This window comes from Pezoporus occidentalis, unplaced genomic scaffold (assembly GCF_034315485.1).
Source record: "Pezoporus occidentalis ecotype Australia unplaced genomic scaffold, CSIRO_AGI_Poc_V1 ctg223, whole genome shotgun sequence".
In the NCBI taxonomy this organism is placed as follows: Eukaryota; Metazoa; Chordata; class Aves; order Psittaciformes; family Psittacidae; genus Pezoporus; species Pezoporus occidentalis.
This window is the reverse complement of record NW_026914106.1, coordinates 193915-215657: the sequence shown is the minus strand read 5'-3', so window position 1 is coordinate 215657 and position 21743 is coordinate 193915. Positions and strand designations below refer to the sequence as shown.

General features: G+C 50.5%; 1 protein-coding gene across 2 annotated transcripts; it reads left to right on the top strand.

Moving 5' to 3' along the window:
* The first annotated feature begins 225 nt into the window (after window positions 1-225).
* On the top strand, window positions 226-15940 carry SMAP2 (small ArfGAP2). Of its 2 annotated transcripts, none has more exons than XM_062620695.1 (10): window positions 226-420; window positions 10376-10509; window positions 11077-11162; window positions 11995-12073; window positions 12416-12502; window positions 12956-13037; window positions 13509-13624; window positions 13718-13883; window positions 14131-14453; window positions 14837-15940. In XM_062620695.1, exons 1-10 carry the CDS (start codon window positions 318-320, stop codon window positions 14960-14962), a joined length of 1302 nt encoding a protein of 433 aa, XP_062476679.1. In that variant the 5' UTR covers window positions 226-317; the 3' UTR covers window positions 14963-15940. The 2 variants fall into 2 exon arrangements, with proteins under 2 accessions (XP_062476679.1, XP_062476680.1); XM_062620696.1 differs by having other exon boundaries at window positions 227-420; window positions 13524-13624.
* Window positions 15941-21743: the final 5803 nt, after the last annotated feature.

The following is a 21743-nucleotide window of genomic DNA, read 5'->3' as shown; positions in this document are numbered from 1 at the left end:
CCTCATCCCCAGGTCCCCGGCTCAGCCCGTCACGTGACCCTGCCCATTCATAAGTCGCTGTCCCTCGTCGTCCCCCCGTCCCGCCCCGCCCTCCCCCGCCCCGCCTCCGCCGATTGGTTCCCGCGGGCGTTACCTCCTCTCCTCAGCCAATCAGCGGCTAGAGGGCGAGGCGGGGTAAGGCTATGAAGCGCGCGCTGCCCGCCCATTGGCCCCTCCCTCCTCTCGCCCCGCCCTTCGCCGCCGGGCCGGAAGCCGGAAGCAGCGGGAGCCCGGGACGGCGGCGCCGTGACCCGCGGGCGGGCAGCGCCGGCCGCGCCATGACGGGCAAGACCGTGCGCGACGTGGAGCGGTACCAGGCGGTGCTGGCGGCGCTGCTGGCCGAGGAGGAGAACAAGTTCTGCGCCGACTGCCAGGCCAAAGGTACCGGCGCCTCCGCGCGGGCTCGGCGGGGCCTGCAGGGGCCGGGCCGCACGGTGCCCCCCGCGCACCCGTCCCCTGGGCCGCCCGTGTCCCCCCTCCCTGGGGGCCGCCGCAGGGACGGGCCCGGTTGGGCCGTGGAGGGGGTGATGGCTCCGGGCTCCGGCTCTCCGTGAGCGGGCAGGGAAGGAGCCGGCTGCGGGCAGGGAAGGAGCCGGCTGCGGGCAGGGAAGGAGCCGGCTGCGGGCAGGGGCTGCCTGTGGCTGCTGCGGTGGGGCCGGGGGTTTGGGGCTGGCAGGAGGCGGGGGTTCCCCCGTGGTTGAGCCGCGCCGGGTGCCTGCTGCAGCCCCCAGCAGAGGAGCAGGCTTGGGCTCAGCCGCGTTGAGCTCCCGGTGCGCGCAGCGGCAGCGCTGTGGCAGCCCCGGAGCGGCCCCGCGGGCCTCCAGCCCCCTTTGCCCATCGCTCTGTGGGAGCTCATCGGCTGGGCCCCGAGTGCCGGTGTGGGAACCCCTCCTCCCGGGTGGGAGCTGCGCTCCGGAGGGTCCCGTGCTCAGAGGAACCTGGAGGCCGCGTTGCGTAATTCTGGAGGGCATCCCCGCCGAGGAGTCACATCCTGGGAAGCAGCCCTGGTGCCTGGGGCCCGGGCCGGAGCTGTGTTTGGAGGTGCAGTGTGGAAGGGAAAGGAAGGAACTGGAGCCCTGGAACCACAGAAGGAATTTCAGATGTTTGCCCTGTGCTTCCTTTGCCGCTGCTTTCAAGGCACGTTGGGATCCAGTCCTTATCTTTCCTAATGGAGAGTCAGATGCGGATGTTTGAATTCCAGAAGACAAAACAAATGAATGGAACAACTGTTCCTTGTTCCAGATCCCCTTCTGTGGTTTGCTGCTGTGAAATGCTTTGCTTTCCTGTAGTGAAAGAGTTAAGGTTATGCCCGTGCCTTGCTAAAATCCTGTTTTAATGAGCTTTATAATCATTTGGGGATCTGAACTTGAGGCTTGTTTCCTGAGAGCTGCAATAAATGAACTAAGAGCAGGGTCTTTCTGTGTCCATGTGGGAGACTCACCTCAGGGTGACCTCTAAAAACTGGAGAGAGCACTGCTGCACAGCATTAACGTGATGTTGGTAGGATGTGATTGCAGCCCTGCTCTGGGAGCCCTCGGACACAGGAACCTCATCCTGACAACCTGCCTTACTTTGAGACGTGCTTCACAACTGCCTTTGGTTGACTGTGTAGGTTGAAGGTGGTGCTGCTGGCAGAGAGCACAGTGTTCCTCTCGCATGGAAATCACTTATCTCTTGGCACCCAACAACAGTGCCAAGGGCAAGAATAGCTGCTTATCTTGTCTTCTGAGGCATGAGACAGTAGTGTACACAATAGGGAAACAAATTCTCCTCACAGTTCCAGGTTATTTGATGTGATCACGTAGCTTCTCCTGTTCATAGGACATCCTGGAAGTGCAGTATCCCAGTTAGTTACGCATTAAAGTCCAAGTGTTGCAGTTCAGCATTGCCACCGAAGCTGGAAGCAAGGCTGCATCAGTCAGAAAGAGTGGACTTCTGTTGCACTGAGGTGCCTGGCGAAACGATTACCCACTATACTAATGGGATTCATGGAGATGGGGAATCTCCTCGAGGGCAGCAGATGGAGTTTGTGGCCACAGGAGGGGTAGATGCACTCGCTCTCAGGCAGGCATGTAACTGGTAGTTGGTGCCAGTCTAAGCATCAAACTGGACTGCACTTTGGTTCCTGTGGCTTAATGTGGTGTTCTCCCAGCAAGGCACTGGAACTGGGTTGCAGCAATGATGGCAAAAAAGGCCTGATGTTCTTACCGCTGCTCAAAGTAACTGCAAGGTTCTGCTTTGCATATGGAGATGAGCCCCAGGTGTACTCCAGCAAAGAGCACATTTTATTTGATGTATGGCTTCTTGATAACTAAAACTCTGCAAGTGTGTGCTAATGAGAGGCCACGTGGTAGCTGCTAGCTCCAGATGCCTCCTGTCAGCAGTCCCAGGCCTACCTGGAAGGATGGCTGCTCTTCTCTACAGCTGCCTGCTGCTCTGCTCGGGCTATGCTGCTTTTGAGGCACACAAAGAATGCTGCTTGAAGGCAGAGTAAGAACATACAGCACCTATCAGGACAGTGACAATAAAACCCTGGCTTTTGACCATCTGTTTTTCTGCTGAAGTTACTGAATTTTGAAGTGGTTTCCTGCTTGATGTGAGCGTTTCAAAGCTAGCATGACACATAGGCAGAGACTGTTCAGATGCCACCCACTCTTCCATTATGCCTGTTCCCAATGACCTAACTACTTGCTGGGTTTCATTACTGTCTTTTCCCCCTCTTCTATATGCAGAACTAAGCAAGATTGCAGTACCTGTGAGCATAAGCTGCAGGGCTGGTATGGACCCACTTGACTTCATGCTCTAGAGGCATTCTCTGTGTTAAAGTCACATTTTCAGGAGCATCAGCTCTCTTGGCTATTGGCTGGGCCCTGCACTCTGGGGTCAGTATAGGAAACATGCTTTTGCTGGTAAACAGCTGAGTGTTATCCATCTCTTCTACCCTCATCAGCATGATTGCTTAGGGAGAAGGTCTTCTGTGTTCTTGTTACTGCTTGCTTACCATCAAGCAGTGTGTACAACTGATTCCTAGTCCAATTCATATCTTTAACTGCAGAAACATGAGCCTCTTTGGCTTCCCTAGACAGCTGTTAATGTCCTGGATCCAAGTCATTGCGTTTGGGAAGAAGGATAAGATGACTGGGAAAGCAAGCTCAGGGTGTTTTGCCTCTACAACAGTGAAACTGCAGTGGTTAGAGGCTCTTGTGGAGGAAGTTGGGTGAGATCCCCGCCTGCTTCTTCCTCTTTGCATTGCAAACTTTGGGCCCAAAGTAACTGTGCGTAAACTGGGTGATGTGTGGCAGGTAGTGAGCAGTACATCCTGTGCCTAAGCAGAGCATGGCTCGACTGCTTTCTGGCAGTGGAGCTTAGATCTTTCGGGGGGGGCTTCATTACTTGATCAAAACAGGACTTGGAAGCTCAGTGGCAGCCTTTCAGGACACGGTCCAGCTGTGTTAGGCACAAACAGAACAGCAGATTTCCTCATCTGGGTTGTTTTCATGTGCAGCTCTCAGTGCTGTCACCATACAGGTGGTGCTGATCCAGAGCAATGGTCCTGTGTGGAGTCCTGGCAGCGCTGCAGTGGTGCAGCTCAGCCCTCAGCACTGCCCAGCATGGCTGAGGTGGTGCAGTGTCTTCACTAGAAGCTGGAGTGAGGGATTATCATAATCCTCTTTTTGAAGGCCTTTGTATTCATAGCTTGGACAAAACACCTTAAAAGAAGCTGTTGAGTGAGAGGGGGATTTCCTCTACCTGTGCATTCCTCATGCAAAGGGCCTTCTGGGGGCAGTTGTGGTGGTGTGATTTCACGTGTGTGAGAGATGGTGAGACTCTCAAGCAGTCTGACTATTGAGTATCTGTCAGAAGATGCACTGCTGAACATCAGAATGAGTCTGGAGGCTGAAATTGCAATGTAGATGTGGAGGGATGTGATATAATGTGTGCAAGCTGGACTTGACCAAGTGTTCAGATGCTTCCAGTAAATTGAAGTGTCTTCTGTTGAGTAGCACTGAGATTAACTGGATTCTTCTCTGCATTTCTGCCTCTGGAGCTTGGGCTGAATGTGTGTAATGTACAGCTAATTCTGTTTGATTCTCTTCTTCTCCCAAACTCTTCCCCTCTACTCTTCCAGTCCTATCTATCCAACAGGCTCCTTGGATCCAGTTGTGTTGGCGTTGGAATGGCAGGTTCCTGCGCAGGCAGCACCAGCGAGGACTGATCTCTGTCCACGGTGAAGGTTGCCCTGTGCTCTTCCTGGCTTGTCTGACTCTTCCCTTCATCCCTTGTGTGTTGTGAGAGCTGTGGGTTCTGTGCCCAAATCAACCCCTTCTGACTTCAGTGGTTGGATGGGAAACCATTTGTTACCAAATGCAAAGCCAGGTCTGAGTTCTTCAACTGCTGTTTTCTGAAAGAGGGGGAGAGCTTTGAAGCTACCCGTGCAGAGGTGGTTAAACATTGGATGGGAAGCAGGAAGAGCAGGATAAAAAGCTTGGGGTAGAGTAGGTGCAGTTAAGGAAGGATGACTTCTCATGGAATGGGGGAGGTAGCTTATCCTAGTTGGTTTGGTCCAGCCAAACTAATATTAATATAAACCATACTGCTCATATTCACCGAAAGCCTGTTGTGCCATAACTCCTTCATCAGCAGACTATTGAATCACAGTACTGGTCAGCTTGGTCTCACTTGGTCAGTAAGGTACCTGTAGCAAACATTATGGTTTGGAGGAGAGGGTATACCCATTGTTGCTAATACAGCCAAGAAGACTTGAAGGCAAAGCTCCAAGCTGTTGTTGGAAGCAGTATTTTCAACCCCTATAGATGCCTCTGGCTCTTCCTTTTTTCTGCAGAGACTGGTTAAAGCCTATAATTACTGCAGTGATCTTTTTCGGGGGCAGGGGGAAGAACCAGAAGCAAACCTAAGACAAAGAAAAACCCCCAAACCAGCCCTTTCCTCTTCCAAAAGGTGGCATCAAGTTGAAGTTTTGAACCACTAAGCTACTTGACAAGGCATATACCCTTATCAAGCTCCCTTCCTACCAAGCATTTTGGCTTTAGCATCCCTGTTTCACTGGGTTCCAATGGCTTCCTGAAAGCTACATAAATAGCTTAGTCTGGTACTACATCTGTGGGTAGTGGTAGGAAGGTAGTGGTGCTTCACTCGGGTCCAGATCTGGGGTAGGGCCATGCGTGCTGCATTGGGGTGCATGCTCAGGCCAGTAACTAACTAGCATGTGTTAATAACTAAATTGCTATTTAATAACTAAATAGTGTAATCTGGAGCTCTTGAAGTTGAGTTTCTGTGCTTTTCACTCACTAGCAGAGCTTACCTTGTTTCCCCAGGCTCATCTGGACATTTGACTGTAGAACAGACATCTACAGTAAAGAGCAGAGGAAGCTGTTTTGTAAGACAGCCTTTGTCATAGCTTTTCTATGAGCAGAATGCATTTCAGTAAGTCATTAAGCAACCTCGTTCCAGAGTAAGGAAACCACAAGTCAAAGGCAGCTCTTGGATACTTGGCTGTTCCTCATTTGGCTCTGAAAAAGTAGAGCTTTTCAACTTTGACTCGCTGAGGATGTGACCGTCATCTCACAGGGATTATCCGGCTCCAAGGAGAGTTTCCCACATCCACTTCCCCTGCGAGTGCTGAGAGGGGCTGCTTGTAGGGAGCCCTGCTCCAACACATGTAGCAGTGTTAGCTGGGCTCAATGGGCAGAGCAGGAGCATCTCTCTGTTACAGCTGGGCTTTGCTGGAGCTCTCCCAGGCAGGGAGCCCGCGAGGCAAAGGGTTGTTTGCACCAAGAATATTTCATCGGGCTCTGAATAGCGGTGCTCCCTCCTTCCTGCCCATGAAAGCAGCTCTTTTTCCCTGACCCCCCCCCTCTCAAAAGAGCAGGGGCTTTGCAGCCAACTTCTGTTTTATTTTTAAATGACTTCTGGAGGGTTATTACAGAAGAAACTAGCCTGGGTAGCTTCAGCCAAAGTCTAATTCCTGAATAAAGGGTGAGGAGTGAATCCCTTCGGGATTCCTTCATTAAAACCACTTAAGGGTGTGAACTTTCAGCAAGTGACTAAGACACAATGTGAAATGGCCTAGCCATGCCGTGCTGGGGTTTTAAAGGGAATTTGGAGCCTTTTCATAAGGGCAGATCATTCAGGCAGCCCTTGTAGGCATTAATGATGCCAGCTTAGATGCTAACTTAAGCCAGTATGAGCAGCTTGGTATGCGGGGTTTATTTTGACAGGCTGGGATATAAACCAGGCTGTGAAACAGGCTCATGGAAGCACTGATGGAGCAGCTGAGTGTCTTGCACATGGCTTTCCAGTCTCTGCTGGATGGCAGCGCATCCTTGCTCAGGAATACACTCAGGTATTCAGTGCAGCTTTCTCAAATGAAAGCTGACTGAGCAGGAGGTGCTTTTAAGCTCGTGATCTTCCAGCAACCCCTGCCAGGCTAGGAAGATATCCCAATGTGTCTGATCTATCCTTACTGCTGTGCCAGAACTGAGTGTAGCCGGGCTCTTCAATCTGGTTCGATTCTTACAACTCATTTTCTTTGACCTCATGTTCACCTGCAGGTGGTTGGCATCTTCCACACAGGATCTGTGTGCAGATGGGGTGATGTACAGGGGCACGAGGTACTAAATCAGCACAGAACAAGCTATGCCCAGCTCGGGTCACTGCCAAATAACTTGCTTACCATGGATGTTGAAATTAGCCATAACACTGAAAGAAAAGCAACTGCTGGTTGTCATTGCAGCAAACTCCCAGTTTTGCATATGGAGGTGACTTTAGGCCTGAGCTCCAAAGCCATCTGGTGGCTGTAGGGACAGGATAAAATGATTCCTCAGGGGAACTATTTTTATAATATTAGCAGGAGTATTCATGCAAGGGCCAATTTCTTTCATGTTTCTAGAGGTTTCACAAGCTAAGTGCTTGTTAGACTTGTCCTAAAGCCTTAGTTTCCATGAATCACTCAACCCAAAGGGTAAAGTGCTCCCTGTGGTGTGCTGTGCATGCAATTAGTGGTGAGTGTTGGGGTGTGCACAAAGGCTGCAAGGGCAGATAGCGCTCTAGGAATGCTGATAAACACTGCTCACTGAGATAAAACCAGCTTTCTCTGAGAAACGTTACCCTTAATGTCTGCTGAGGTGGTTTTGCCCTTCTGTCAATGCTCCGTCACTGGAGTGTTGGTACATCTTCAGCTTGGTTTAGCCTGTGGGAACTTAGAAGCTCCAACATTGACTGCACCCACATCTGTAAATACCAAAAAAACCGGGGCTTTCTGCAGGCAGTCACCTTGAGAAGGGCACGTGAAGCTGGGGAAGTTGAGTGGACAAAGTTCTTCACTGGGCACTTCCTCATTTGATTTCTAGTGCAAGCTCCATCACTGTGGCCTGTAAAGAGGGAAGTGGGAGGCTTGTTTACGTGTGCAGCAGCATCCTTCCCTCTTGCCCCTAAACAAAGTGCTTTGTGAGAAAGGAGATGGTAAAAATGTTGGTTTAGCTTAATGACTGGGGGATTAGACACTAGCAAAGCTGAAGGTCTAGTGAGGGCATGTGTTTGGGCTGGTGCCTCTGCATGTTGCATCTGACCCAACCTAACTGGGACGTCTCTGCTTCCTGGCTGGCAGCCCGGTTAGGACAGGCTGTTTTGCTTGGGATACTCTTGTGTTCAGCAGTAGAAACCTTGTGATGTCCCTCACAGCCCAAGACACCAACTGATGATTTTAATGAGCATGGAGTTATTTGGAGCTTCACTCAGCAGGACAAGTTTCACCTGCCTCACACCGCTGCTAACAAGCCACTGCTCTGACCAGTGCTGATGGTTGAAGCATGACTCTCACCCTGGTGTATTGTCAGCCCTCTGCTGCTGTTGAGGGAAGTGCTTCTCTTGTGCAGCTCCTTATCTTAAAGCAGCTTTTCACTCTGGCCATGTCTTGTTCCTCTTTTCTCTTTTTATCACGGTGTTGATAGAATACAGGGCTGTGGAACTGGGCTAAAGACATTACTAGTTCTATCTGAACACACCATGGTTTTGGATAGAGTTCACATCCATGTGCCTTGCAGGACTGCAGAGGTAGCTGCAGGCTTGGAGTTTTGTCCAGAGCCAGAAGGAGGGCTGTGACACCAGTTCAGCACACTGCGAGCATGGCCAAGCCCTGGCTGGAATAGCATCAGTGAAGAGACCTACCCTGGGTTGTGTAATACATGTTTATCACCAAAGCAAATGCTAGCTGCCAGGAGGGTTTTTGAAAGCCTGTACCTTTTTCCTCTTAAACATTCACTGGCATAAGGAAGCTGCTTCAGTCCTGGGGTCTTCCAGAGCTGGGAGCTGCAGCATCAGTCAGCTGTTCCTCCTGTACCCAGCTCCTGCTATTTCAGGTCCTGCATCGCAGATGAGGTAAGGCTGAAGCAGGATGGGTGTCACAGGCTCTACACTGAGTCACTCTCTTATGTGGCATCGCAGGGTGGGAGGTTGCAGTGGCTTGAGCTAGCACATGTGATAAACCAGTGAGCTGATTACTACAGCCTGATGTAGTATCTAGCTGCCTATTAATCCTTTTAGTCCTACAAAGGCTAAATATATCTAGAGTTTAAATCTAACCTTGACTCCTGTGCTTAATCCTGCTGGCATTCTTGCATTAGAGCTTCAGGGTGTCACTGGGAGAGAGCTCCATGAATAAATCAAATGAAGGAGCAGGGTCCTGGCTTCACCTTGGATTGTTACAGGTGTAACACTGAACAAGCCTTTTGTTCCTGTGCCTTACTTAGGTGCTGCTAAATGTATGGGCCCCTGCTTTGGTGCAGTTAGTCCTAGATTTTGGTAGGTATAATAAAGGGGCTGAGGTATAGGTAAGAGTGTCTTCACCAAGAGTTCTTCCCAAGCTGGAAAGTGACTTTTATAATCTTCATTAAATATTCTCAAGGGCCACTCTTCTAGTGACAAGGCAGAAGGCTTAAGAGACACTCTTAAAATTATAACATGCGTTAGCTGGGGTAGGTTCTGGAGGCAAGTTAGAAAGTGCATGTCTTTGCCCTGAAGGGGACCATGAGCCACCAATTGCTTTAGCAGCCCCAAATCCCTTGGGGTGCTCTGGACTTTGCCAGGAAACTGTTAACAACCATCTAACATATCTAGGAGAGTCAAATGCAGTGCTGCTTTTTTAGAGCTTTGAAATTACACTTTCCCCCTCTTCCCCCTCCCACCTCAGTCTCATTAGCTTTGAGGCTTGCTATTTTAACTGTGGCAAGAAAAGACAGAATAACTCATCTGCAGTGATGCCTGTAGGAAGAGCTGGCATGGTTTATTGGAGACTATCAGCTCCATTATTCAGGATGTGGCTTTGCTGTGCCTCTTTGGCCGGTTACCCGTTGACAGTGACATCCAGCCCCTGGATGGCAGCTCTAGCTGGAGGATTTAGTTTAAAAACCTGCTTGTCTTGCACTGAGAGGCATGTTCCTGGTCTTCCTTCAGCAGGACTGAGGGGTTTGCTGGCCAGGGGGGAGCTGCGAATGGTGGGAGTCCCTGTGACCCCTGTTGTCCTCTGGGCAATGCATTGCTGGGGTTCCTTCAGGGAGCTGTTTGCAGTGAGTAAAGCTGAGCCTGACAATCTTTCCCTTGTGTCTTTTCTCCTTGGCATGATTTCCCTTCCGCACCTCGGAGCTCTCCTGCCTGCGTGCAAGCCGCATGCAACCCGTCGGGGTGCTCAGAGCTGTAGAAACTGCAGAGTGAACTGTTCATCCTTGGGCCAGGATTGCAGCCTGCCTTCTGCCACTGGCTCTGCACCTTGGTGGCCAAGGTTCTGGGCTTTGTGCTGCTCTCTTTGCTCAGCTGTAGCTTCCTGCATAAGAGTAGCAGAAGATTTCATGATGCAATCCCTATGTCAAGTGCTGAGTATTTTATGCTGCTTTTCCTAGAGCAGTAGTGGGTATTCTGGAGCTGATTCCACTGCAGTGTGGTTCTCCAGGAGAGATTCTCAATTGCTAAAGCAGGAACACAGACTTACATTGATGTGACTATTCCATGGGCTAAGCAAGATGAAATCAGGGGTTTGTAGTGTCTTGGGTGGTTTAGATACCTTTTTTTCTTCCCTCCTCCCCTTAGAGTTGTCTGTCTTGTGTAGAGCTCTCAGAATGGAAGAGGGGGGCAATAAAATACCAGTTCTAAAAGTATATGATTGGGAGACAACCTTTAAACATGCCACCGATGTTTAATTCCAGTTACTAATGGGGATGAAAATGTAAACACCTCAGTCCCAGTTCACTTGGTCCAGTTTCTCAGTTGCTGAAGGCAGCCACAGGTTAACTTCATGGTATGAAACACTTGTGTCTCTTTGCAGGGCCACGATGGGCATCCTGGAACATCGGTGTATTCATCTGTATTCGTTGTGCTGGGATCCACAGGAACCTAGGAGTTCATATATCCAGGGTAAAATCTGTCAATCTGGACCAGTGGACACAAGAACAGATACAGGTGAGTGAAACATCAGCAGTGGTGTTCTTTTAGGGGGGGCTTCATAAACCTGGAAGTGAAAGTCTGAATAGGCCAAAGCTGTGGGAAGTGAAGCAGGAAGAAGATTCCAAGCTAGGTTAGGTTGGGAAGGAAAATGCCATCATTTCAGGCTCAGCAAACATCAGGGGGAAGGACAAATGCTCAGCAAGTGTATGTAAAGCTGCTGTTGTCTGGAGCTGCTGCACACCTCCTCTTTGAGGTGGTCTTGAGGACAAATCCTGGACTTCCAGAGTGACTTTAGGTTCCTAATGTGATATTTATCTTGTCTTCAGACAAACACTGTGTTGTGGGGCTTAGGGTTGGCCAGTTGTGTGGGACAGAGGGATCGTAGGAGCAGCATCAGGGATTCCCAGCCTGGAGGTTGGCACTGAAACCCTGCAGAGTGGCTTTCATGTGTGGAACAGGCTTCAGAAGTCTACATGTGCCTCCCAGTTAACACAGATAGACTCTTGCTTGGTAGCCTGGTGTGTTAGCATATGTAAGAGCTTTAATGTCTATGAAACAAACAAGAATCCTTTTGAATTGCAGTGCATACAAGAGATGGGAAATGGCAAAGCAAATCGTCTTTATGAAGCCTACCTGCCAGAGAACTTCAGGAGACCTCAAACGGATCAGCATCCTGTCTTCCTTTGCTGCTGGGGAAACACAGAGCCTTTTCATCTTGTAGCTTTGCAGCTGCACTCCTTGCACAGGAGGTTTCACTTTATGTGCCTGGGCATCAGCTGTGAGAATGAGGACTGAGTTCCTAGCCTGGCACCCTGTGAGCGTGGCTGCGTGCTCACGGAACGGAGCAGGAGAGAGCTCAGAGGATTGCTTCTGAGCTCGAAGGGTGCAGAACTGGAACATGAATGTTACAACCTGGAGCTATGGCATGAGATGCACTTTATGTGGCAGATAGGAAGGTTGGCTGTCAAACGTGCTGAGGAGTTTAAAGTCTCAGTGGGGGCAGATATAAAGGTTTAACACTTCTGAAAAATTCTGCCTTACAGGAGGGCTTGTAGGTACTGAGTGCACCAGGAGTATAGCACAGATGTGCCCCTAAAGAAACACAGGAGCAGCTCTGCCATCATTTGTGGCTTAAGCTGGTGGCTGAGGTGCTTTTGTACACGCAGGATTCACTTCTCTGCCTGATTTGTGCTAATGACATGTATGCTCTTAGGTGATGGTTGAAATAAATAGACATCAGGGAAGAAAATACACCAGGAATTTAAGCCCTGATTTGATGTACCTTTTATAGCACTGTCATGCTTGGAATAATTCAAGGGCAAAAATTGAGGAGCTGAAGTAGTTGGAACCAACGCTAAATTATTTTAAGAAAGTTACTGCTGGAAGTGCTCTTTAAACAGTCATTAGTTTAGTTACAGCCTGTACCTTGTATCCACATGTCAAATAATCTATGTAAGTCTTCTATTCTTGAATCATTGGTCTTTAACAAGCTGCTTGCAGAGCTGTGGAGAGCTTCATTCGGGATAAATATGAGAAGAAGAAATACATGGACCGAAGTATTGACATCAGTGCTTTTAGGGTTAGTGTCTAATCAATTCCGCAGAAGCTTGAATGCATGTTAAGATGTGTGTGTCTGTCTGATGAGTAAGCAGTGCCTCTGAGAATAGAGTTTAGATGTTTCCTGTATTAGTGACTAATCTCTTCTCCAGGGCTGGTTGCAGTCACTCATTATGGAGAACGAATTTAAACTGGAGGGGACCTTTGAAGGCCAGCACCTTCCTCAGATCAGGGCTAGCTTCAAATGTAGCTCTTTAGCTCTATCCTCTGGCTTTTTAGAGTAGTAACTCTGAACTCTGTGAACTTTCTCTTGGTAAATGACATGAGTTTTGACCCTCACGTTAGTGTTTTTTTTTCCTTCCAGAAAGAAAAGGATGACAAATGGAAAAGGAGTAATGAACCAGTATCAGAAAGAAAACTGGAACCTATCATCTTTGAGAAGGTGAAAATGGTAAGACCAAAAGGCATGGTCATGGATCAATTGTAAAGACTTCTCTCAAGCAGAACAGAGGTAATCCAGCTTGATATGGAAGCATTTTTTCTGCCCCCAGTCACAGCAGTGGGTGCATTGAGTCACATTAATGGTAGTGGCTTGTTTTTCTCTGCTCAACCAGATACTAAGCAGATGTGTCCTGCCTTGCAACGCAGAGGGATTGGAATCCACCTACTCCTTGCTTAGCTTTCCAGCTTGAGCTGTTCCTTTTTTCCTAGTTTAGAGCATGCTTGAATTTGGCAGTGGGCTCCAACACAGTGGGACAATAAACCAACTGTGTAATACTTAAATTGTTTGCTTTGAAAGCACTGGAAGATCAAGGATTTCAAGGGTTAATCTCTCATTAAAACCTTTAATGTATCAGAGTAAATCCATAATGTGACCAAGGCCTCTGCTGTTCTTTCTCCCCAGCCTCAAAAGAAAGAAGAAGCACAGCAGTCTAGAAAAAGTTCTCCTAAATCTACTGAGCCAGTAATGGACTTGCTAGGACTTGGTAAGAGCCTTTCCAACGTTATTGCAGGTGCTACAATGACCATACACCCCAGCCTTGATCTTGTGAGTGCTTTTAGCACTCAACTTTCCATGTCAGGTGAACAATAGCTGATGGGAACACTAGAGTTTTATTAACTACTCCACTGCAACTCAAGCACAGTGCTGAAGGCTGCAGCAGAAACAGTTTTCCTTGTTTTCCTCTCTGCCGGTACAGTGCCTGTGCCTGTGCAGCAGCTGCTGTGGTGATCTCCAGACACTGTGGCTCCTGGCTGCTCTGAGGTTAATAGGGCAGATACAGCACAGTGCACATCCTTGGTCCTGAGCCAGTTCCTTCTCAGCACCAAAGGGCAAGCAAAGAGCTGGCAACATGTGTTGGCTGCAGCAGATTACAGGTCAGGCTGCTGGGTTGAGTGGCATACTGGCAACGAGGCTGCCCTCAGCCCGAGGCCATCCATGTGAACATCCGTCAGAGCTTGGTCTCTTCCAGATGCTCCTGTGACAAGCACAGTGACAAACGGCAGGCCGAGCAGCTTAGAGAAGGATCTTGATCTTTTTGCATCGGTGGGATCAAACTCTGACTCCAGGAAGGTGAGTGGGGAACATCAGTGCTTGCTGCTTGATGAGGATCTGTCTTACCTGGTGCTGAACATGGCTGATGTGCTTGTGCTGTCTCTGTCTCAGGTCACTGGCTCTATGCCAACCTCTGGAAGTGCTGGTTCTGTTCCTGAAAACCTGAATCTGTTCCCTGAGCCAGGAAGCAAAGGGGAGGAAGTGGGGAAGAAGCAGCTCTCTAAAGACTCCATCCTCTCCTTGTACGGCTCTCAAACACCTCAGCTGCCTGCGCAAGGTAACAGATCTCAGAATAGAGCTGCTGAACGGCAGTACGTCAGTGCAGAGAGGGTGGGGTGTCCTGATAGCTGACAGGGAAAGATGTGGGAAGGTAGGTGGTCCTTCTTGAGATCTGGTGAGCAGCATAATGAGCAGCTTAGCCTGGATGTCATGGCCAAGTGGATGTTGTGATAGTCCCTGATTTGAAGGTTGGCATTTAATCCCCTGACAGTTCTTCCCTTGGCCACCTCTCTGCCTTCTTCTAGGAGCAATGTTCATGGCCCCAGCTCAGATGGCATATCCTGCAGCAGCATACACTAGCTTTCCAGGAGTAGCCCCCTCCAGCAGCATGATGGGAGGCATGATGGGACCGTCGGTGGGAATGATGGCCCAGCCTGGAGCTGCCGGGATGGTGGCTCCCATGGCCATTCCAGCTGGATATGTGGGTAATGTGCAGGCAGCTGTCATTGGTGTTCCCAATGGGATGATGGCTGCACAGCAGGCTGGCTACGTAGCTGGCATGGCAGCAGTTCCCCAGCCTGTCTATGGTGTGCAGCCGGCACAGCAGCTTCAGTGGAACATTGCTCAGGTAAGGCACTGACCTGCTGCAGAGCAGAGGTGGATGAAGGGCAGGGGAGGCTCCTGTGGTTGAACCTGGCCTGTTACTGGATACCTCAGGGCTTTCATAGCCTGGCTCCTGCAGTTGGGTGGGGGATCGCAAAGGAGTAACTTGTCCAGAGTTCTTGGTGCTTGGTGGAGATCAAAAGTCGGTGCAATGGCAGCTAAAAGGAAAACTCCCTCAGGTTGCTAACGGCTGTACCCCTGAGGAGCCAGTGACTTCTGTTCACCATAGCTCTCTAGAACTTGCCTTAAGCCTGTGATGGTGTTGGGGAGCAATAGTTTTACTTTTGACTGCTGTGGGCTACCCGTGTCCTTGACGTAGCCTTGACTCCTCTCCGCTCCTCTTTGCAGATGACCCAGCAGATGGCTGGGATGAACTTCTATGGAGCTAATGGCATGATGGGATATGGACAGTCAATGGGTGGAGGAGGTGCCCAGGGAAGCAATCAGTCCCTCAGCACTCAGATGTGGAAATGAGCCCTTGCGTTGTGACCATTTCTGCCTTCTGTTCTGTTCTTCAAAACTGCTCCATGAGACATTCAGGGTTTTTCTTTCTGGCTGCCTGCTCAGCCTGAGCCTCTTTCCATAACCGAGACCCATCTCTGCCTCGTCACTGTCAGACACGGTGAAACCTCAGTGATCAGAACATGAGCTCCCCTGTATTTAGCACAGTCAATGCACACTTCTGGGGCGGGCCCCTCCTTGCACAAACCTCCACCAATGCTTCTGGGCAGCACTTGGTGTCCTGCAGGGTATCTTGGCGGAGGTGTGACTGAGGGACTTGGGAAGTCTGCACTTAATCCTGCCTGCGGTGTCAGGCCTCCTAGGAGTCACTTCAATGTCAGTATTAGGGGTTGTGGTTAGCAGAGGGGTGGGAACCTGGTTTGGTGCTGAGGAAGTGGATTTGAACCCGAGCCCAGGGGCAGGCAAGCCTTGCTACCTCCTGCCTTGAGCGGAGTTCTCCGGAGCTGAGGCCTTGGCTCGCCAACCCTCGTTGGAACCAAAGTCATTGTGAAGACCCCTCTCCCTCCCCCCTGAGCAAGCCGGATTCTCGCGCAGCGTGGGGCAAGCTGTGGAATGTGAAACTCGCACTTGAGTGGCTTTTCTGTCTAAAATGTGGTATTGAAGTATTTAACTTTTAACAGTCTAACTCGAGAGGTAACTTACGGAGGGCTGAGAGCCCGCCGCCACTTTTCTTACACTTTTAAAATGACATCCTAATTTATACTGGTTTCCTATTATGGTTTTGTTCCTGTGTAATCCCAGTCCCCCTTCCCAGGTGGCTTCTGACATTTTAATCTAGGCATAAGTAGTAGGTGGGTCAGATTTCTTTTCTCATCTTCAGTAGAACACAACTGCTTCAACTCATCAGCGTGAGCAAGAAGTCAGACTTCTGCAGTCTGCTTTACCCTGTGTATATGTAAATTCCCAATAAAACATTGCAGTGAAACCTCAGCTGCTTCCCGTGTTCTTCACCAGCACAACAGATTGTGCTGAATGCTGCTGTCACTGCTGGGAGTTGTTCACTTCAGGTGTGGGCTTTGGAGCCTCTCATCCAAATCGCACCAACTCCATCTGCTTTGGAGCAGGGCCGTGTCCCAAATGTCAGCAGAGAGCAGCGTCTGTGCAAGCCAAGGGCTGTCAGCGTGCAGAGAACCAGGCTCGGCAGGGCACAGTCAGGTCAGTTGACACTTGTATATACAAGAGAGCCTCGCAGCTCAGCTGGGGGATGCAGCATTCCTGCTGCTGTGCCCGCAGGAGAGCTGGATGCTGGCGCTGCAGCCTCACAGCCCTGCTCAGCAAAACCTGGCCAAGGCCCATCCGAAAGCTTTTACAGGAAGCGGTAACTCTGAGACCATGGAAGGCCGGGGCTTCAGGAGTCCCTAAAGGCCACAGCCCGAGGCCAGTTTCCCTTCTGCTTGTGAATGGTGATGTGCAGCTGCAGGGGAGGGAGGAGCTGCTGGGACTCTGCTTGCATGTCAATGGTGGTGGTGCTTTCCTCAAGTCAAAACCTGCTCTTTTTTCCCTGAAAAGAGGGTTTCTTCCCTTCCTCCCCAGCTCATCTGTTCGGGGGGGGGAGTTGACTTTTTTAGGCTGCACAAGTGATTTTGGGCTGTGGATGTTTGGAGGAGCTCAACTCAAGCACAGAAGAAAGTTTTCAAGCTGGCTTTAATCATCTTCACTTGTTGCCCCGATACTGTACATGCAGGTACAAGCCAATGAAAAGGTGAATACTTGAGTGTCTCCCTCCTCGGGGAAAACTGGCTAAGAATATTCTACAAAACAGCGTGCACCCTCACAGCCCTCAGTCCTGCTGCATATAAACCACAAAAATACAAGAGTTTTACATTAAGAAAGACCACGCACATATAAAACATTACAGAACACAGGTATAAAATTGCCGTTTGCTTTTTAAATCTATTCCCACTCTCAGGTCTCCATCACAAGCCCATCCCCTTGTCTTGAACATGGAACTGGGTTTAAGGACCCCCTAGTCCACCCCTCTGTGGCGGTTATTGGAAGGTGGAGCTGTTAAATGTAATGGAATCTGTCATCAAAGCAAAGTTTATCACAAGACACGAGTGAGGGCAGCCGGAGGTGTTCATCCGTGTGCTGACATCCTGGCTTCCAGCAAAGCTACTGGGGTGAGTGTCAGTCCTGTGCCTGTCCTGCCCTGACTCTGCCTTTCCCCCTGGGTGATGGATGCACACAGAGCTGTGGGGCTGATGTGTGCCCCTCGAGCGCTGAGGTGTCTGCTGCCCTTTCCCTTACAGACTGAAGGGTCAGCTCTTGATAGCAGCTGACTGTGGCTAATGGAGTTCTGACAACTTCCCAACCCAGCGGGGCTCTCCTGGGGGGACTTTAGCACGGAAGGTGTGAAGTAGCATAGAACCCCGTGTCCGTGCTTGGTTTTATCACTCTGATGCATCCCTGTCCTTCTACCTTTGAGGCAGCTGCCTGGAGAGGGGCTGTGGTGACTGCCTGGCTGGGTTGTCCTGGCTGCATCTGCCTTGTGCCTTTAACAGTAGCAGACCCATTTATGCCCCTCATTCTTTTTAGGGAGCTAATGCAGTTTCAAAGGCATAGGCTGTGTATAAAGGTTTCTAAGGTTAAAAGGTTAAAATCACCCCTCCCATGCGTGGTTTGGGAATACAAATTCTGATTCTTTTGATGGGGTGAATGCTTCAGGTGCTTCTCAAAAATTCCTCGGTGCTTTTCTCTGTGTGCTTCTGCGGTTGGGGTTTCGTGTGTTATTTGTCTGCTGCTGTCAGTGACCAAATTCAAGGACAAGCGTCAATTCAAACTTGGAGCTGCCGCTTCCCAAGTGTCGGTACCAGTTCAGTTGGATGCTTTCATATCTGAGGTATAAACTTCTGAGATTAATGACAGATTCTTGAGTCCGGGATCATCGCTCAGATGATCCTGGTGCTTGTTCATAGCTTCATTTCGAGGTGGGCACTAGGACAACATGATGGGGAAGGTCATTTAGCTTTAACTGCATGAAAAGATCAAGCCCTTTAAAGAAAACAAGGCCACCAACTTCAAAGTGCGAACATTCGAGAGGCGTCCGCAGCAGGTCCCCAGGCGGTCGGGTACGGGGAGGGCAGTGCTGCTCCGTCGGACGCCACGCATCTCTCCACGGCTCTCACTGCAAGGATTAACACAAAATGCCCTCCTTTGGCAAGCACGGCGCTCTAGCAGATCCATACACAGTGAATCGTGGTAGGAAATGGGGTCAGTGTTCAGTACCTGTGCTGCTGGTGGGACGCCCCTTCTGCCTGCTTCTGAGGGTCCCTCTCCGTCCACGCTGCAGGCGAAGGCTTCATGAGGGCTTGGTGCCCCTCCACGAGCAGCAGCACTGGCCTCAGCTCCTCACGTCGGGGATGCTCGTCACCTCACCGGCCCTTCACGGGAGGGGAGGACCGCAGCGGAGCAGGGCTGCAACCAGCCTTTGAGCGCTGCTTATCTGCGTGCTTTGTAACAGGAGAGATGACGGGGGGCACCCACTGTCCATGGAATCATCCCTCCCACTCTGGCCTCTTGCTTCCCTTGCCCTTTAGCTCAGCAATCAATAGTGCAAGTGCTGAATGAAGCGGCGGTTGGGCTCGCAGGAGCCAGCATGGGGCAGGTGGTACAAGCACACCCTGTATGATTGCTCTGCATCGCACAGTTACAACAGAAAATAACCTGAATGTGATCGAGTGCACTAAGCTCTGGTTCTTAAAAAAAGAGAAAAAGGAGGAGAACAAAAGAACAACAAAAGGATGAGGTATAGCGCTGGTCACGGGCCCAGGCACGGCGGTTGCACCGGCTCCTGGGGCTCGGTGGCAGCTCCTGCAGGGCGCTGCTTTCTCCTGGGTTCCCAGATGCTCCCGTGCCGTGTCCTGGTGGCGGTGCCCGAGGCAGAGGGTCGGGGTTCAACAGTGTGGCGGTTATTTGGGCAGTGAGACACACACTGAGGCTCTTCACCTCCTTCCAAGCTGCTTCTAAAACCTCATCTACCCCAGATACGGACCAGCTCGGATGAGGTGAGCGTCATTGTCACATCTGGTCACCGTCTCTTCTGTGCTCTGTTATAGCACATCATTCCCCCCAGTTCCAGCCATGCTCACCACAGGCTCTTCATTCCCCCTAGCAAGTCTCTTCTACAGCTTTTCAACCTTCTTTTTAGCTCATAACCATAATTCTTGCACCTCTAACAACCAGTCAAGGGTTGGGGTGTTCTCAGGTGAACATGAAGTAGGAGGAAGACTTTCATTTGAAACAGCTTTGCGGGAGAAACTGTGGAATGGGCCACCATGCCTTTGGCACATCAGGGGATGCAAACCTTGCTCTTACCAAAGGTAATTTTACAGCTCACTCTGGAGGCATAAGAACCCAAAGGAAATCAAGGAGATCTGTTAATATCTTTGTCAGTCTGTGAGGCAAAGCACATCTGGACTTTGAGTTCAGGCATTAAGGAGCACTGAAAACCGTTCCTTGACCTTTAAAATGCAGTGATTTTCCAACTCGGTCGCCAAATGCACTCCTTAAGGAGCTTTACGGGCGTGCATTGTCCAAGCATTTCACATCAAGCTGGGAAGAAGTGTCTGAGTCAGCTGGAAGAAAATAGAAGGTGAAACCTTTATGCTTAATAACCCATCACCGGTGCTGTTCTGTGAATGGTCTTACATCAGGAAACACCCTTAAACTACTCACTGCTGCCCAGTATTTGCAGTCCCTCCTGACCAAGCGAAGGTGTTTCACGGTGTTAACTCCTCTCACGGGCACCAAACTGCACAGGGAAGGGAATCCTGAGCCGTGCCTGCAGGAATGCCTGGTCTTGTGTTTGCAACCAGGAGCTGCATCTCTAACTGCTTCCGAGGACCAGGTCCAAGCTCCCAGAGCTGGAGGTGCCCGTGGTGGGAACGCTTCCCTCTCTCGCCGTTGCTCTGCGGTTGGTTTTGTCACTGCTGGCCGGGAGCTGGGTCAGGTCTCACTGGATGTCAGGAACCCGATGTCTGAGCGTCCTCCCCCTGTGCTTGCAATGTGCAGTGACACTGGTGGAAGAGGAGCTGATTTCTGAGCCCACAGCTGATGTCCCAGAAAATTTTCACTCAGCTTTGGCAAATGAAGCCCGTTCTGGGCTTGTAGAAAACCCAGGAATAACTCAGGCCTGGGCGTGAAATCCCGTAGTGCTCTCTGTGCTTTGCTGTGTGGCTGTGATTTCTTGTTTCTAGCATTTAAGGGATGTTTAAGTATCATTTCAAGGCAGTTTTGGCAAAATCCATCCTTGTTACTCAAGCTGGGTGCCTTGATTCTGACACCAGCGTCTCCTGTCAGCTGTGCTATGGTGAGGTCTTGTCTCAGGTGAGTGCTGCTTGCTCCTCACTTGGTGCTGGGTATAGAACAGGCTGCAAAGCTGAGTCAGTTCAATGGGAATTACTCTTTCTAGGGCAAAACATCTGGAAAGACAAATGGTTTGAATTTCCCTTCATGATGGACAAAAGAGAGGGGATAACCTAATGCCTCCCCCCAGTCAGTGCAGCCGCCGTCTGCAAATCCGAGACCACTAAAAAATGCCCTTTGCAATAAAATCCCCCAGGAAACAACCTGAGGTCCGGCAGCTTGTGGGATTTCTGCTGTGTCCATGTAGGAAGCAACCGCGCATCCGGGCTTTGTGTTCTTGTTCGGGGAGGGAGAACATCTGACGCGTGGCCTGGGGATTGAGGACCGGGAAGAGCCGATGTGGGGACGTGGACAGGCTCGCCCCATCTCAATTCTAACACACCAGCGCAAGGGGCTTCTCCAGCAAAGAGAGAGGGCTCCAGCTCCCAGGGGACCGGATGCTGGAGGTGAAGAACTGAAGGTCTTGATGGGCTTCAGTCTCGTGAGTGACAATCGTGAAGCCGCTGGCACGGAAGCCCCACCTGGGCAGCCTCTCCATGAGCAGGAGTTGCTGTTCCCATGAACCCATCACACTGCAGCAAGCGAGGACTCAGCACTGAAAGCGAGCCAGGGCCCAGGTTGTTCTGCTGAGCTGCGCTGTCACCCTCCAGTGCATCCTCACTGTGTCCATGGTGGAACAGAAGCCAAAGTATTGGGGTTTCCCTGGTGTGTTTTCCAGAATGTTCTTTCCCACGGATTTTCCATGCTCCAGCAAGGGCAGGTTTTTCCACCTGGTGCAGAACCAGTGAGCCTTTTGCTGGACCTCAGGCAGCTCCTGTTCCTGCTGCTCTTCATCTGTTTCTGTTCTGTGTCTCCAGAAGAGCATCATGTATGGAGCAAGCTGCTCTAGTGGAAGGTGTCCCTGCCCAAGGCAGGGGTTGGAGCTGGATGAGTTGGAACTGGAAGGTCCCTTCCAACCCAAACCATTCCATTATTCTATGCTGCTTGCTGAGAGAGGAGCACTAAAGCTCTGCAGCTCGCTGGAGGGATTCCCAGGCAGTGAGCTCTGAGTGGAAGGGGAAGGGATGCTGCATCCATGCCAGTGAGCAGAAAATACCCGCAGAGCTCCCTGCTCTGCCCATGGTGCTGTTCCCCTTCTGCAGGACATGGTCGTTATCCTGCCCCAGGTGGGTTTTTCCACTGGAATAGAGTTGGTAAAGCAAAAGCAATACCGTTAACTTGAAGAGCAGAAAGCTTTGCCTCTTAGGATGCCTTCCCTCACATAGATTCAAAACCCAGCACGCCAGGGCAGAGAGGGTTTAGCCTCATCCAGGCACTGTTGACCTCATGTAGCTGCTTCGTGCTCTGGCAGGAACGTCGTGTTCAGTCC

Bases quoted from the DNA above. Each gene is read 5' to 3' on its own strand.
- SMAP2 (XM_062620695.1), top strand. From the start codon at position 318: ATGACGGGCAAGACCGTGCGCGACGTGGAGCGGTACCAGGCGGTGCTG. The intron at 12,074-12,415 runs GTTAGTGTCTAA...TTTTCCTTCCAG, and splicing joins TTGACATCAGTGCTTTTAGG to AAAGAAAAGGATGACAAATG. The intron at 14,454-14,836 runs GTAAGGCACTGA...TCCTCTTTGCAG, and splicing joins TTCAGTGGAACATTGCTCAG to ATGACCCAGCAGATGGCTGG.